Source organism: Populus trichocarpa, chromosome 5 (genome assembly GCF_000002775.5).
Source record: "Populus trichocarpa isolate Nisqually-1 chromosome 5, P.trichocarpa_v4.1, whole genome shotgun sequence".
NCBI classification, from domain to species: Eukaryota; Viridiplantae; Streptophyta; class Magnoliopsida; order Malpighiales; family Salicaceae; genus Populus; species Populus trichocarpa.
The window spans coordinates 24193028-24211530 of NC_037289.2; the positions used below are offsets into that span (position 1 = coordinate 24193028).

Genomic DNA, 18503 nt, shown 5'->3' on the forward strand with positions numbered 1-18503 from the left:
TGGAATTAAAAAATAAATATTCAAAACAAATTATATATAGCAATCAAAAGTTTGAGGATCAAATTTGATATAATTAGCAAATAATGACATTTCTAAATTTTTCACAACTTCCGGAAAGTGTTTTCCGCCCAAATTTTCCAGGAAAACACTTTCCTGAAAACCAAGCCAAATTTTCCTTTGACTGGAAAGTGTTTTCCGTTGACCAACTTTTCTAATGGCAAACAAACACAGGGAAGTTTGGAAAGTGGTTTCCCGGAAACCACTTTCCGGAAAACAAACACAACCAAAAGGAAAAACACTTTCCTGAAAATCAAACCAAATTTTTCTTTGACTGGAAAGTGTTTCCGTTGACTGGAAAGTGTTTTCCGTTGACCGGAAAGTGTTTTTTGTTGACCAACTTTTTTAATGGCAAACAAACATATAAAAGTTTGGAAAATAATTCCTCAAAAAATGAATTTCAAAAAACAATCATGAACTTAGATAATGAGCAGTTTTTTATTTGAAATTCAGTAGTGAAGTAGAAATTCCCCCGAACCTATTGTCAGTGGCCCTACGCCTCGCTGCCTTTTTTCTTTTTTTTGTAATTTGTTAGGTTGAGTTGGGTTATTATTACATAAATAATTGATAAAAAATGATTTATTGAAGTTACAGAAAAACATAAAATAAATGTATTTTTAGTTATAAAATTTAGATTGAGAACAGTTTATTTAGGATCTAGCAACGTGGACTGGCTTAAGTTAAGAAAATAGAGGAATAAATTAATCTAATTTAACACAATTAAAAATTAGAGTTCACCTAAAAACATGTGATGTGATAAGATCAAAATCTAAATAAAATATAATTAAATTATTTTTAATGTTTTTTACAAAATAATTATTGATTTTTTTCAAAAAAAAGTTTTTCATGTTAATAACATATATTTTTATTTAAAAAAATTAGAATTAACTCAGATTTTGCCTCAACTTATGAATAGGGTTTAATAATACTAAATTTATCTTGGAAATAATTTTGAATTTAATTTTTATAATTTTAGAAAATAAGAGATACAAGAGACACATTCTTCATTCTCCATGTATATTCTCTCTTGTTTTCAGAAGATGATCGCTACCTTAATAGTAATATAATTATTATTAATTTAATACTTATATTATTATCATTAATAATTTAAGTTAATTAACTCTGGTTATGACACGTCGGTCCCGTTTGTTTGCTAGAAAGTAATTTTTTTAAAAAAATGAATTTCAGGAAAGTAAATTATTTTCTGATGTTTGGTAGTGTAATATAAAATAAGTTGGAAAACACTTTCCAGTGTTTGGTTATGTCATGAAAAATGAGCTGGAAAATAACTTATTCATGTTTTATTTTTCTCAAGTTTATTAAAATAATGAGGAATAAATCTTACAAATTAAAAAGTTGAATGAGAATGAAATTGAAAAAAAAATTATAAATTATCTCAAATAAAATAAATAATAATCAAAATAATAGAAATCAAATCTATAAAATAAAAAAAAATAAAGATGAAGAAATTAAAATAATAATAATTAACATTTCATAAATTATTTCAAATAAAATAAGTAACAATAAAAAAAAATAAGGATCAAATTTGATAGATAAAAAATTTCAATAAAAAAATAATAAGGGAAAAGCAAATAACAATTATAAAAATGAGGACCAAAGTTAATATAAAAATTAAATTTTAAGAGATGAAATTGAAAAATAAATATTTAAAACAAAATATATATAGCAATCAAAAGTTTGAGGACCAAATTTGATATAATCAGCAAATAATATGACATTTCTAAATTTTTCACAACTTCCGAAAAGTGTTTTCTGCCCAAATTTTTCAGGAAAACACTTTCCTGAAAATCAAGCTAAATTTTCCGTTGACCGGAAAGTGTTTTCCGTTGACTAATTTTTCTAATGACAAACAAATACAGAAAAGTTTGGATCCGGAAAACAAACATGCCCTTAAAAAAAATAACCCAATACGGCATATTTTTAGGCAAAGAAACTTTTCTCTCTTCTTTGTTTTCTTAGGCATCCAAGCATTTCTGTCTGTTATACTGTTTTGTTTATTGAGTTTGGCGAGTAGGCAGCTGGCTTGGTGACTCAGTACGACTCTGTGTATCAGTATATTAAAGAAACAAAAAGATTTACACTTTACACAGAGGGGTTGGACACTTGAGCTTAAGGCGTCCAAAATCACTAGAGAAATTTTAATGCGTGCTCTACTGTGGAAATAGCTACAACGTTTCACTAGTTAGTTCTCAAAGGAGACTTCGATGGCAGATACTGGACACTTCGATCATGATCTTGTTCTTGCTCGTAAATTCCCATATATTTATATAATCAGCTTCTAATAATCAAGCTATAACATGAATTTATTATAAAACGATTACAAACCTGATTTAATTTATTGTTTATATACAAGAAAATCATTTTTAATTTTCGTAGTTGTAATGCCATAAAGGAGGGCCATGCCCATTATATTTCTCGACTTTTTGGGCCTCCTAAAGAACAAATTAAACAGAAGGGTTAGACAATGCATCCAAGGTGAGCACGTAGGTCCGCCATAACATGTCCAATGAAAGGGGAAGAAAGAAGAAAATCATCCGTTAAATAAAAATAAATAAAAAAATCATCCATCCAATGCAGTAGATGATAAAATTATAGCCCTGTTATTTGAAATTGCCGAAGCTCGGTCTTGGCAGAAACCTTTGAGGGTCAGCTGAGTTAGTTTTACCTAACTATTATATATCAAATTCGTATAATTTTTCCACAATTCATTTCGTGTATTTGCTGACCTTTCTTTCTGTTTTTTCTCCGATCGTCACTGCTTAGACAATCCAGGCTCTTTGTCTGGGCTGGGTGGAGAACCTACACTTCCTGATCCATTTTCTACTCGTCTTCATTGCTTCACGAAACCCCCCCATCGCAGTGATTCAACTTTTCTCACCAATTAACTCCAAGCCCATGCATATTTTATATTACAACATTGGTCTTTTATGGGAGTGTTAGGTAAGGATGTCAATGTATATCTACTGTGAACTACTGAAGTGCCTAAGAGATTGAAGAACTGTCTAAACATCGAGATGAAAGCGATACATTCTTCTTCCCATGTATATATTTCTATTCTTTGTGGGTCTATCAATGTTTAACGTATAGTTTTCAAGACTGATTTTAGTCCCTTCTCAACCATCTAAGTACGAGAGTCGTAAAATCAATTAACTTTAAGGGGTATAATTTAATTAATCAAGTTTTAATTTTATTTTTTAGAAATCACTAGATCAGCTCTTACAAATCTTAGGGTCATTAAACACTTACATAGTCGTTAACTTTAGAATTCGTGTAATTAGTCGATGTGAGCACAAACTAGTCAGATATTTATATTAATAATAATAATAATAAAAAAAAGTCATAGAGTTAATCTATGGGTCATTTTATCTATCCATAAATTAGGTTCCCCCTGTTTTTTCACTAAACATAAAAATATTAAAATTTAATAAGTTATTGATTTTTAAAGGATCAATTCGTTGAACAACAACAATAATGGTTTAACACAAACAAGGCGGTTTCTTATAGTAATAATAATAAGGTTTTTGTTTTGTCATTTGTCTTTGTTTGTGTCTGGGTTTGCTGATTGTGTTGGCTGGGGAACGCCATTATAGCTGAACTATGGGCAGTAAAATTCAGCTTGGCTTGAGATGGTATGGCTTGATGGACACAAGTTTCTGCAGCAGCTAGAGTTAGATTTGCAATCTGCGTACTATCTCATAATGGATTCTAGAGAGAGATTGATAGATAGCCTTGCGGGTTGCTGCATGACAGTTGAAAATTAAATTTATGAATGTTTTAATATTTAAGGTAGATTTGGTAGCCTGTCAGGTACAGGCGGGCACTCATGCCATATCCAAGAATTTTAGATGTGATTATTCCTGTCATGTTTGAATCTAACCTCATTACTACATATCTCAGTTTTTTAGATTTGGCATCCTGTAAAACCTAAAGAATTTGGGGTTGTGCAAGGTAGGGTGATTATTTCTGGTTTTTTTTTTTATCTAAAAAATAACTAAATTGAATTAAAAAAAAATTAAAACCGGTTCAAACTGACCGATTTCGATTTGATTATATTATTTTAGAACAAAAACCGAAATTCAATCGACTGATTTGAGTTTGGGTTTGGGTTTGATTATTTTATATTAAAAACAAAAAAACTATATTGTTTATTGGGTTTGTTTTGTAATTTCTAATGGGTTTGGTTTCGGTTTGACTGCAATGTCATCTCATGCAAAATCAATCAAAATCTCATCCAACTGCACTAGACCAGCACTCTCTCAAGAACAACCACGCAACCGGGTACATTGCAGGTAAGGCCTGTATCTAACTACTAGCCCCTCTATACTGAACAAATCAGGAGAATGACAGCCCACCAAACACCGACTGACAACAAACAACTCAACAACTTATAGCACGCCACGCACACCATGAAAAAATAACAAAAAGCAAACTGCTCATAACTTATCGCGAGAACCAACTAACTTCTCCCTGATAAACACTACTCTAATCCACAGTGAAACCAATCACAATCTACAGTACATGACTAGCTTGTTTAGTTTTTGTTATAATAATTTTTAATTTTACCTTTCAAATGAAATCTATAGTTTTTTTCAATAGTAATAATATATTTTTTTTCAAATTTATTAATAATTATATTAATAATAATGAAAATAATAATATTTATAATATTAAATATGTCGACCCAGGTTCTTATAGTTTTTAATTTTACCATTCAAATCAAATTTATGGTTTTTCTTCAATAACAATAATATTTTTTTTCAAATTTATTAATAATTATACAAATAATATTAACAACAACAACAACAATAATAATCAACCTCTACCAGACCCTGTGGCAACACCTGCAAGACCCAAGTTTCTTAGGTCTAACGGCACTACCACATCCAAATTACTTGGGTGTGGCACCCTCCAATACCCAAGTTCCTTGGATCTGGCAACCTTACCAGTGTCAGACCCACATAGGTTGGGTCTTGCAAGCTTGCCAGACCCATGTTACTTGGGCCTAGCAACCTAGCGTGTTTTTTTTTTTTTTTTAAAGCATGACTGCCCTAATTAACCTCAGACCTAAAATTCATCTGCAATCCTTTGAATCCAGCAAAATCCAAAAGAAATAATTAAAATAAACAGCTCAACATAGTCATAGAGTACTTAAACCTGCTCAGAACAAAAAGAAACAATAAAGAAACCATTGTTATCTCATGCAAAATCAACCAAAATCCCATCCAACTGCACCAGACCAGCACTCTCCCAAGAATAACCACATAATCGGGCACATTGCAGGTAAAGCCTGCATCTAACTATCAACCCCTCCACACTGAACAAATCAGGAGAATAACAGCTCACGAAACACCCATTGACAACAAACAACCTAGCAACTCATAGCACGCTACGCACATCATGAAAAAATGACAAAAAGAAAATCGCTCACAAGTTATTGTGAGAACCAACTAACTCCTTCCCAGTAAACAATACTCCAATCCATAGTAAAAACACTCACATCACGAAAAAATAACAAAAAGGAAACCGCTCACAACTTATTGTGAAAACCAACTAACTCCTCCCTGATAAATACTACTCCAATCCATAATAAAAACTCTCACAATCCACCGCACATGACTAAGCTCTTTTAGTTTTTGTTATAATTAAATGTTATTATGCTAGTTTGATCAAACATATTTCCTATCACCCATACCTACAAGGAACCAATTCTTATGTTGATGAATTGGCTAACATTGGAGTAGATATGGGTCACCACCAATCACTATAAGGAAATATTAAGGATAGGTCTTGGGTTAGCTTAACTGGTCCGACCTTGAGTTTGTTCTTCAATGGTTATAAGTTTGAGTTCTTTTAAGGTAACTGGAGACTTTCATGGTCGTTAACTTCATAGCCCATGAAATTAGTCGAGATACGCCCAAACTAACCCGGACATCCATGTTAATAAAAAAAAATAAATTAAGCACAGACTTTTGTCAAATAGATGAATTTTTAGAATTTGTAATTAGTTGGGTGGTGTGGTTTGTTGTTTTTTGGGGCTCATGTCCCTTCTGTGACTGGAAATAATAATAAAAAAAAACAATATATATAACGTATCAGAACCTTAACAAATATAGAAGAAAATGCAATCATCAGTATAAAAGAACGTGACCTTGAGCGGAGTTCTAGCCGCACTCATTTTATTTTTTATTGGGATAACTTGCCCCTCCATCTCATTTTATTTTTTATTGGGATAACTTTTGTTTTTAGAAGTGTTTTAAAAGTGTATTTTATTTTAAAAAGTATTAAATTTATTTTTTAAAATATTTTTTATAATTTTGATGTATTTATATTAAAAATAAATAAAATATAAAAAATATTTTAATATATTTTCAAATAAAATATATTTAAAAAAAACATCATATACGTTACATTATCATATACACTGCAAGTAAAGTAAAGTACCCAGAACAGAGTGCGATGCAAAACTCTCCTCTCTTTACATATCCTTGGAAACTAGAGAAACTTCCCTGCCTAATAAAATGGTGGCTCCATTAACGGTATTCTAGCTCGCAAAGGGATAAAATCATAGTGGTCTGGTATCAGATCCAACTAAAAATTCGAATTATTAGAATGACATGTTATTTTTAAAATAATGTTATTTCAATTATTATTTTTAATAAAACAATGTTGTTTTGAATAAAAAAATCCTTTATATTCAAATTTTACCTCGTTAATATCCTAATTGGTTCAAAAAAATTCAGCCTGGACTCGACTTGGATGAACTCTGTATAGATATAACGATTTTGGGGGTTGGAGACAATTTTCAAGACTAAAATGGGTCAAATAGAACATTAATAATAAATCAAAAGTAAAAATACGAGTTCCACACTCTCACATATGGTCTTAATTAAGGCTTGTATTGAATATGGACGGCCTAAGGCGCTTCCCTGCAACCCTTATTATATTCGATTTATTTCTGCTTTGGAGGGTAGGAATTTGGGTTTGCATGTCTTTTACAATGCTGTCAAATGAAAATCATTATCAATTATTTTAATTATTACCTTAATTCAAAGTAAATATGATTTCTGCTTTTGGGATCTCCCTAGTCCTTCACCACAAACATAAAGGAATTAGAGAAGAGATTAATATAGTATTAAGAGTAAACTGATCCAATGCATGAAACAAACACACACTAATTACCCTAGCCAACTTTGAGAATTAGCTGGCTTGATATAAAAATATAAATAATGTATGAGAACTTAACCAATATAGAAGAGAATACAATCATTAGGGGAAAAAGAATGCGACCTCGAGCTGAGATCAATTGGAATTATAACCATACAAGCTTTTCATTTGATACTCGTAGCCTAAGTAAAGCAACTCAACAGCGAAGATGAGATGCAAGAATCTACTCTTCGTCCTCCGAAACTAGACATACTCACCGGCCTAATTGGTGGCTCCTTCAGTGAAGAGCTAGCTTACAGAGGTCTTGTGTGTCGACCACTTGCCCTACCACAAAGAAGTGCATTCTTTGGAATGGGGTATTCGTCTCTGAGTGAAGTTGAATCTGTATAAACTCGCAAGTAAAATTGTTGACCGAGGTATTGACGTGCCCAGAATTCTGTCCTCAAGTTCCACATCCCCACGTTGTCGAGCGGAATATATATAGCAGTCCAGGCCTTGGGATATACCTGCACTCATAATACAAGTAAATATCAAATCCTTAACCTTACTTTCTGTTTAAATCAATATTTCTGGCTATAGAAGCAGCAGAACAGTATGATTAGGAAAACAATGAGATTTCTCGTCGTACCTGAATAGTGCATCGAGAAACTCCATCGCGAAGATTGTACTGATTCCTGCTAGCTGTTGTCCACTGTCCTCCATCCATACTGCATCACAAAAGTTTGGAAGAAATGTCTCAATGAACCAAGCTCACAAGATTTTCTGACGTGCTCTAATCATTACAACCTGAAGATATGATCATATAGAGACAAAGGAAAATAAATGTAAACTACGTGCTTACCCAACAACAAAGAAACTGTAACCATCAAGGTGCCAGCTCTGCACAATGTCCTCATTGTTTTGGAATACAATTTCCACAAATGCTCTATAAGGAAGAGTCAGAACTGACGTGTCCAGGTACAATCCTCCACCATAAGGTCTGTCAGATATGCTATTCTCCTTGAAAACTCCCTGAATTTTGAAGTAGTCTGCGAGCTTCATGGGAGTGTCTGGTGCAATAAAGGACACGCTATTGACTCCATATCTCTGCTTGCCATTGACTTGACCAGCTGAATTTGCCACTATGATAGTTCTGGTAGTGTTGATCATTCCATAGTGGTATGAACCTTGTGGATTTGGCCTTGGTCCACTTGCAGTAAGATTAGTCCTGAAATGAGCACGTGTAATCAGAGTGATGTAGACAGCAAAAACATACCAATGTGACTTTGTGCCATACATTCATGCATCCTTAAAGGGACAGCATTGCCTATTGTTGTCCAGCCAAGGGAATAATGCAGCAAGAACTAAAAGTTTTAGCTATGGACCCAAATGCCTTAAACTTGGCTCAAAGAGCATGTTGCTAGTTGGAAGGGATTAGAATATACCTGATAGAGCGGGCCTGGTTGAGTGACCAGTCAATTTGTGTGGTTGGTCCACCGGGGAATGGACCAGAGACTGGGCCAGCAGAGTTGCTATAGTGTAGAATACCAGTGGTGTTGAGGACGACTGGAGCAGTGAACCGAGAGGTAACCACAATATAATAGTCTTGGCCAGGTTGGTCGGCTGTAAATAGAACAGAATAAGACTGGCCAACATGAACATCGAGAGAGGAGTAGGTAGTTTGGAGAGTGTGTGTTCCCTCCACCTCTACCAACTTCATCTTGTGGTTTTGAATCCTGAAGTTGAGGGAATTTTGCAACCCAACATTTGATATTCTCAGCCTGTAAGTTTTTCCTGTAACAGATAGTCAAGAATATGTCATGCATGATTGGTAAATATATTACTGCCTTTGATTTTTGTGTATGCCATAAATTTTGGCTTCAGGAGATTGGCAGTCCAAAGGGCTACCTTGTTCAACAGTGAGTGAATAGCCATTGCGTCCACGACCATTGATGAGGATTCCATTAGGGAATGGGAGCTTCCTGCCACTGTCCAATATAGCCTTCAATTTCTATACACACACAAATGTACACCCGTTATTACTCTAATACAGCATATTTATTATTCAAGAGGTAAAAAAAAAGACTTTAGTTATAGATCGGATAGGATCCAGTTAACTGGATTTTTTTTTTAAAAAAATAAACATTTAAAATGATATTATTTTAGCTTTTAAACAAAACATCAAAATAAAACTGTTTTATTTTGATTAAAAAATTCAATGTTTTTTTCATTAACATGACTCGAGCTAGTTGGCCTTTTATACCGGATCTTATAACTAGAATTTCAAACCATGAAATTAATGAGTTTTCTGGATTTCCAACAAGCATGTGCCAGCCCATGTTAGAAGCAACTAATGTGGAAGCACATGCATGACTAGACAAAACTTATGGCCCGTGTCTCGTTGGACTTTCTAGAAAAGTAACTAAATAGACAGCTGGGATTCACATTGGCTTTATTGAGCATGTACGGTTTGCTGAGACAACACGCACAGATTAGGCCCAGCTGAAGACATTTGTGACAAAAGTAACACTGTTCTCAGCAGGCACCCTTACCAATGAAGCAATCAATCTAAGTTTGTGTTTTGTGTTGATATCTAGAATGTTTTTTGAAAAGATTTTTTTAATTAAAAATATATAAAAAATAATATATTTTTATATTTTTAATATTAATACATTAAAAATATTTAAAAAACATCTTTAAAAAATAAATTTGATATATTTTATAATAAAAAATAATTTAAAAAATATTTAAAAATACATTACAATATAAAAACAAACACTTCCTAAATATATAATCCCTACGATGAAATATCTAAGTGTAGTATGATAGTTGACTCAAAACCTAACCTGAATCTAGAAAAAAAAATTAAGAAAAAAACATGAGTTGAATTGATGTGGTTTTTTTTTAACTTTAAGCTTATATAAATAAACTCACTCGATCCAAAATCTTAACCGGGTTGATTTCCGGATCGGGTACTATCTATAACTATGGTATGATCTACAGCTCTAGTGGCTCTCATCAAGCAAACGTGTTCTTTACTTTTCTTTTTCTTTTTTTGACAGATAGCAAACGTGTTCCTGAACCTTGCACTTTTTTGATAATTTCTGCTGAGAATAAAGGTCCAGAGGCAGGCTGTCTAAAGACAACAGGTAACATGACAAATATAGAATATGGCATAAGCATGCCCTACCGTTGCCGACACAAACTCAAAGCCAACTGATGAACAAACTTCCAAAAACCTCTACCCTCTCCCAATTTTAAGAAAGCTAATGACAATATTGATATTAATTTTTCTGAAACCCTCCTTCAAAGATCTCAACATGGGATTTATGCGAAAAATTATTTGTAAAATGAACATCATTAAAACAAGATTAACAGATTGTTGGGGTTAATGTTTACCGTGTGATTGGACATGTACCAATCTCCAATAAGAATGGTGTAATCGCCGGCAGGATCATCGAAAGGCACAGGAATTCGTGGTCGACTAAGGATTCTAATTCCTCCAAATCCACCGGCAGCCTTGTGGAATCCAAGGGATGGGAAGTAGTAGAAACTTCCTATTTGATCCTTGACTTGGAGGATGTATGTAAAGTTCTTTCCTGGAGGAATTGGGCATGTAGTTCCAAAAACACCATCCTCGTATGAATTTCTCCTCTGTTGAATTCCATTCCTGTTTTTACAGACACAAAACAAATACATCAAGTAAATTTACCATTACAAAAGATATGATTCGGATAAATGTCAAGTCAATAAATGAGCCCACCATTACATGATTGAGCACATGCATTTCTCGGTGCATGCTGATAAATGTGTTGGCTGTCTACATTATGAAGCAGGCGCTGTAACGCAATATGTGCCGGTTCTCTAAAATGTCTAAAATATAATTAATAAGTTGATCAAATTCCAAACCCACCAGCATTGATTCTAGGAAATCAATATAGTACATCTTAGAAATGCTAAGGATTACGGGAAGGTTAATCTACTGACTTATTACTTGGCCTAGATGAGGTTTCAAATTATATACTTGCCTTAGTCGCAAGTAGCTAATGATCCTGTTTAAAGTTTTATAAATTCAAAATAATATTATTTAAAAAAATCTTAAAATAATATTATTTTAGATGAATACCATTTAATCCACCGCAATTGTTTTTGCAATGGCAAAGGTCCACATGGCATGGCATACTCAGTGGACTCTATTCAATCCTCTAACTTCCCTGGTGGATAACAGCTAACTAAAATTGACCACACAGATAGTGATCAAATCTGGTAGGTTAACAAATAGATACAGTGGCTATTGGTAATCGCACAGCCTTAATTCTCTGATAATGACATACATGTGATAACAATAAACAATTTTTGGATCTTTTACTAATGGAGAGAGTTTAGCATTATAGTTTCAAACTTAGATTATGATTACTTTTGGCACAAATTACAGCGCTAATAGCGCAGAAAGTTCCATCAACTATATAACAGATGCTTTCATCAGCATTCACACGAGACCAAAAGGATGTACAGAAAACAGTGAAATGGCAATGTGAAAGCTGACGGTCTTCTCTTAGTTAAATGAATATTTAAGAGATTGATAATGGGGTCGGTCCTAGGATTACAGACGTGGCCATGTATAGAATTGTGACAAACGAGGGAAGGATTAGGGTAGATTTGTTTTTTCAAAGCAGGAAGCCAAAAATAAGTGCAAATATTATTTCCAGAAAGGGAAAGTTCACTAGAGATCTTACCAGGAGAGGAGGAAAGGTTCGTCTAAGCTGTTATAGACATTGATAATGAGGTTGTCATTGGTAACAGAGTGAATATCAGGGCCTGGGAATTGTCCATTGATAAGAATACCCTTTTAACAATAAAGAACCAAATCAGCATCAGCTAAAACTTAAATGGTAGAGATAAAAAAGAAAGGGCAGTAAAATCAATGAGTTTTGGAATTTTGGACAAACCTGTTGACGAACACCAAGAGGGTAGATGAAACCATAAGTAACATTCCAGTCAAAGAACCTGTAAGGATCTTCAGCTTTCACAACTGAAAGAATAGACACTGTGAGACACAAAAACGTGCAGAGTACTGCAGGTTTGCACGCTAAGTTGAGCGGCATTTTGGAGCCAAATGACAAAGTTATTAAGACTCTTTGGTTTGCCTCTTGTTTTAGTAGTGCTGCTGCGTATAGAAAGGAGGGTGATGAAGAGAGTGGGACTTTAAAAGAGGAGCAAGGGAGGTTAGTTTCTTGGAAGGAGGTTCTAAATGATGAGGGATGGCGCGATATTTAAGTGCGGTACAGAGCATGTGGTGTGGCATGTACAGTCAAGAAAAGCAATAAAATAAGAGGGCGGGACGCAATTTGTTAAAAAAGAAAAAGAAAGTCAGTGTCGGTGATGGGGTCAGCTTATTAACATATGCTAATAGTATTTGAAGGAACAGTGTTTATGAATGTGGTTTGTCTCCCGCATGGGTTTTGGAGGGTGGTGCTGCGGTGGTGGTGGTGGGTTTCATGTGTGGGGTTTCACTCTTTGGGCCCTCTTAGTCTTGTTACATCCTCGAGCTTTAGCATTTTGGCTCCGGTCATGAATGGATTTTGCTTCTCCACCTTGATATTTGAGAAAAAGACTCTTGAACAAATGAAAATGGATGTAAATGGACGGTTTTGTATGGATTTGCGCCTTGAGAATACCTTGACTAGTAAAACTAAAAACAAGAAAAGACCCTTTCATTTACTCACTCAAACATAAACATAAACACTCTAGATTGAAAAAAATTGTTTTTTTTTTTAAAATCAATTCTAACCTGTTTAAAACTAAAATTATTCAACTTTATCAACTCGGTAAAAACCTAACTATTAACTAAATAATTTTTTTTTTTTTTTACCTAGGCTTCATCATTCTGATTTTTTTTAAAATAAAAACTTTGAATTAATTAGATTAACCCTTTCAATAATTCAAGACATAACTCCATACTAAATCGAGTTTTAAAACAATGCTTGTGTTTCCACTTGGCATCCATCCTTCTATCAAACACGTCGTGTTTGTTGCGTTGTATTTATGGTGCCTTAGACGGATTTTTGAACGCCACGAGCTAGTCTGGTTCGTCAACACTACACCAGTCCAACAAATTAAATTGGCGGTAATGGCTCAGGCACCTTTGTGTTTAAGAAATATTGGTACTGGTTATAAAACAGATGACAAGCAGAGAAGCATAAATTAGGTTGTTTGTAACTTTGTACTGGGGTGAAAATGCCTCCCGTGACACAGGGAATGGTACTTTTTGTAGCAGATGATAAGCAGCAGCGAAGAAGGAATAAATTAGGTAGTTTGTACTGGGGTGAAAATGCCTCTCGTGACACAGAAGGGTACTTTTTGTGCATAGTGCCCGTCTCGGATAGAATATGAACCACGTTTGCTGTACCGATTAGCTTCAGGCATTTGGAGAGTTGACCCCCCTTACAAAAAGTATTTACAGCCATCCAGATTGGCCCATGATCTTCTGTAATGTAGTCAGTGGTAATTAACTAGTATGATTACCGACTAATCAGGTGCGTGGACCTACATGCCTGGGTTCTTTGGCAACAAATAAAAAGCAATGAGAATGCAACCTGGATTTAATTACAAGATTAAAAGATAAACAGCACCATTTTCAGACATCGAGTGTAATAAAAATATGCAAGAATGGCCGTGACTTCTGACAAATAGTTAGATATGATGAGATGAAGCACATGCATGGAGGAGGTCCAGAAGGTTACCCTGCTGAATTTTGTGACATATTTGTAAATCTAGTCAAACAATCCAATCAAACACCGTGTTTGTCTTATTAGATCAGGCCCCTTTTCTCCACTCTTTCCAGCTAGAAGATGGGTCCTAGAATTGCCGCGTCTGTTAGCTTTCCTAAAACAAGAGCGCGATTAACTCCGGCCCCGAATCTATAAACAGAAGTGTATTTGCAAACCTGTAAACGTCACTGACCTTGGGATCTTCCCCCTATCCCAGGCGTGATATTTGCAGCTACAAGCATGCAAATCCCTTTCATGAATGCCTGCGGGATCAATCTAAAATGTGATTATGTGATAGCAAATTTCACAATTGTGAGCCAAATAACATCTTTACACAAACTGCCTTTCTGTGTTAAGAATTCTAGAACGTTCTCTAAGTTTTCACGATCGAGGAATTGAATCTTTCTACATTGACTCTCTCAATGACTTTCGAGTGTGTGTGTGTGTGTGTGTGTGTGTGTGTGATCACGACACTGCATCTTTATCAAAGCAAGATTTGAGACGAAGCAAGGTTATCTACTGGTGCCCACAACAACCATTGGCTTCACTCTTTCGGTTATGATTAAATGGACCCGACATATCAACCCCCTCTTTTTCAAGGTGAAACCTTATCGTTATCTTTTAACCCTAAGCGACACGACTAGCTTGCCCACTGCCCGGGTGCTTGCTAATCTTACTTGGAAAGTTTTTCTAGGCTCTAGGCAGTTGGTTAGAGATTTCAGCTAATAACAGATTTGATTTCAGCTAATAACAGATTTGATTTCAGTATCTGAGGCTAGCTGTACAATAATTACAAATTAACATATAGATAGTAAATGCTAGCAAAATGTAAGACTTTTAACAAGTGAGATCTCAATAAATGCGTTGGTCAGGCACAATCATATAAAAAAGTGAGCAAGGCTAGCAGTACCAAACAATGCGCTATCTGCCTATAAAGGAATAATTGCATCTTTGTGGCACATGCCCTCAATGCAAACACTATCTCACCATTAATTTGGTTCCTAAATTCAATGATGGGTTTGTTTGGCTAATATTAAATAACTCATATGGTTGGTAGATCATCAACCAGAATTAGAGGGCATTTTATACAGAAACCATGAAAGACAAGAAAGTGAAAGTGACGATCATGACCACTCGCTCTATCACATCATCACCAATGTCTGCGCAAAAGATGATCAACTCTCTCGTTCCCACAGAAACTCGGAAAAAAACAATTCAAAGCTGTGCCAATAATCAAAACACTAAGCCAAGAAATATTCAGAAATTTATCATAACAGATAACCAATATGAGAATGATGGATTTTAAATATGCTCCACCGGGTAGACTTGACCTTCAATTAAATGAACTGTTGTCAAACTGCTCTATCCATTAGAATGTATAAAACTGCTCATGTTCCATTCCAGTTAGCAAACTCTTTCTTACCATTTCCTCCTCATATGAATGCTTTACCTAAGATATATAGTGTGAAAATTTTAGTTACCTAACACGGTAAAACTCTCTCCTACAAAAATTTAATACAGTGAATGATCATTTTACGAGCTGCAGCACTGCATATGTGTACATCAGTTTGCAATTCAACTTAGTGGCAGCAACATAAATAGCAAACTCTTGATTGTTTAAACAACATGAGCAGCAAAATATTAATAAAGATCAAAGAAATGCATACTAATTAATGGAAAAACTTCTATTCAACTAAATGCTCGCAAGAAACCTCTTCCACAGTTAGCAGATTCTCAATTGTTTGACAAACATGAGCAGCAAAATATAAACTAGAGGTTCACAGAAAATGTTATAAAGCCTCAGAAGGTTAACCGATTTTCCCGAAGATTGAGAGTGAGATGTCACCAATACAATAGGACCCTGTGACTGGTCAATTTTGAAGCCAAGCCCACCAATTGTATCCCCACTTGCATTTTCCTCAAAACAAAATCCTAGTAATCTGAAAATCATTTACACTGACAACAAAACAGTGAGGCATATGCTACTATCCTACAGGCTTCATTAAACAACACAAAATGGCACCTTCTCGACTTCATAGAATAAATCGCAATGCTAACAACTCAAGTCAGCAAGACCTAAAACCCAATATCTAAACAACTCAAAAGCTGTTCTGTAAATTCACAAAACCAGGTTTAAAAACCAATGCAGCACATTGGAATCCCAAGCTTCACCAGTCAAAAAGGCTATAAGTCGGCAAGACCTAAAACCCAATATCTAAACAACTCAAAAGCTGTTCCGTGAATTCACAAAATCAAGTTTAAAAACCAATGCAGCACATTGGAATCCAAGCTTCACTGGTCAAAAAGGCTGTACTCCAACAACCACCAGTCATTTCCTTCTATGATTAATGACTCTCACCGTAACTAGTTATTTGCACAAAATGCACCAAGCTTTTTGAAGAATTAATGGTATCTCAAATAAAAAAAAATCTAACAAAACAATTAATCACGAACAGAAGTCATATAGCCAAAATATTTAGTAGGTGTTTGGGAGCTAGTAGATACTTGGGAATGTGAATGAGGTGATAGAGGTTTTTCAAATATTTTTTACTTTAAAATACATCATAATAATATTTTTTATTTTTTAAAATTTATTTTTAATATCATTACATTAAAACGTTTCAAAACCAATAAAAAAATCAAATTTAAAAAAATAATTCAACCTCAGTTACAACCATGCACTTAATGACTTAATCCTCGCCCACCAAGAATAGAGAAACCTAAAGCCCTAAACCACGAATTATCAAAGAGAAATTCACTAAAGATTGAACACTTAGGTTCTATTACAATTATTCATTCAATATCAAATGAGTAAACCCTAAAATAGTCAGAATAGAGTAGCCCACGAGCAAAATCGACCACAAATTACCTCTCATTCATCATCGCCAAAGAGAAGGCGAAGGCGAAAAGCAAAGAGACCAATGCAATCAAGAGAGGCACCGTGAAGCAGGCTGCGCTTTATATTCTTCATGCGATCGTTTATATTTTGGTGCTCTTCTTTCGGAGACTAGTCTACTCAGAAGTTGTGTTTAATTTCAGAATAAGAAATTGAAAATAATAGAGACGAGTGCAACATGTTTTCTATAAATACAAGGGAATGACATGGACCAGTCACTACCTACGAATTCAATGAATCTTGATTCTTCATCGAGAGAAAAGGTGGTCCTTGGTTTCAGTAGTCATACTATTGACTTAGTTATCTTGCTCGTCTTTCACTGCGAGATAAATATTTTTAATTTTTATAAAAACATTATATATGAAATTTTTTTTAATGTATTTTTATAGTTTAAAAAATATAAATTTAAATTAAAAATTTTATACATATATATAATTAAATAAATCAACAACTATATGTGTGAATAAATAAATAAATAAAAAATTATTAACAATATCTAAAAATAAAACTTGAAGAATTGAAAAATAGATCTAGATCAAAATATTTAATATTAAAAGACGAGATATTTATCCGGTTGTGTTTACTAAGTTTATTTATTAAAATAATATTTTTTATTTAAACAAACGATAATAAAAATAAAAACACAAATAAATTGATTGAATAAAATAAAATGAGAAAAAAAACATCATACAAGACTGCATATATTATAAATATTATCTAAAAGTATTTTTTTTAAAATAAAATCCATCCATACAAAAGATAAAAAAATATATATATAGATGAATCGGAAAAAAAATTTCAAATGTAAATGCATAACTAAAAAAATTAATTATCATCTAAAATAGACTTTCCAAACAAAATAAATGAGGGAATGGGTACTAATTTAAATATAAATTTTTAAAAAATAGAGAAAAAAACCATAAAAGAATCATTAATTAAAAAAACAAAAATCAAGCGTTGTTGGGCCTCACAAGTCAGGCTAGCCCATTAGGCCTATTCATTTTTTTTGTTTTCAACTGGGGAGGTTTGTCCCAATTTGTTTATAAAAAAAATCAAACAATGCATTTCCTATTGAGACATACAACGTATCGTCTTATTTGTCCAGATTTCGAGAATTGTGGTGGCTGGAAAATCGAGATGTTAATTGTTTTTATTTTAAAAACTGTTTTTCCATATGTTTTTTACTCAAAACACCTGTAAAACATCATATGAACAATGATAAATTTATCTATAGCCTTAAAAAACTGTTTTAAAAACCAAAATCAATTCAAATCCAAAAATCAACTTAAAACTCATACATGTTTTTTCACAAACTTTAAAGGTAAAAAAACACTTGGTATGAACTTTCCTCATCAAATGGAACCATTTGATCCATATATCGTATGTTTTGGTAGTTTAAATTGGTGTCAACAACACTTTTCTCTCTCTACCACTACAATTTAGTGACCTCTCTCTCTCTCTCTCTTCTCTCAACCAGGACTAAAAAATAACCAGAATTAACTTTTGTACCAAAATTTAATTGAAAAAATATTGAGGTACTGAAATCATATAATTTTTGTATTTTTTAAAGTTTAAGGACCAAAGTGTGTGTTTTTGCAAGACTTGTGTCATATCAC

The 18503-nt window shown here is 33.6% G+C and overlaps 1 protein-coding gene and 1 long non-coding RNA gene across 2 annotated transcripts; both read right to left on the reverse strand.

Moving 5' to 3' along the window:
* Positions 1-7187: 7187 nt before the first annotated feature.
* Positions 7188-12666, reverse strand: LOC7494670 (L-ascorbate oxidase homolog). Its single transcript, XM_002307729.4, has 8 exons — positions 12171-12666; positions 11958-12067; positions 10621-10891; positions 9130-9232; positions 8667-9015; positions 8084-8449; positions 7871-7949; positions 7188-7748 (listed from the first exon to the last, which is right to left on the reverse strand). The coding sequence occupies exons 1-8, from the start codon at positions 12324-12326 to the stop codon at positions 7536-7538; spliced, it is 1647 nt and encodes a 548-aa protein (XP_002307765.1). The 5' UTR covers positions 12327-12666; the 3' UTR covers positions 7188-7535.
* Positions 12667-13807: 1141 nt separating this feature from the next.
* Positions 13808-17196, reverse strand: LOC112327588 (uncharacterized). The gene is made up of 3 exons (XR_008059241.1): positions 16861-17196; positions 14185-14254; positions 13808-14106 (listed from the first exon to the last, which is right to left on the reverse strand). It is a non-coding gene; the product is annotated as an uncharacterized LOC112327588 (long non-coding RNA).
* Positions 17197-18503: the final 1307 nt, after the last annotated feature.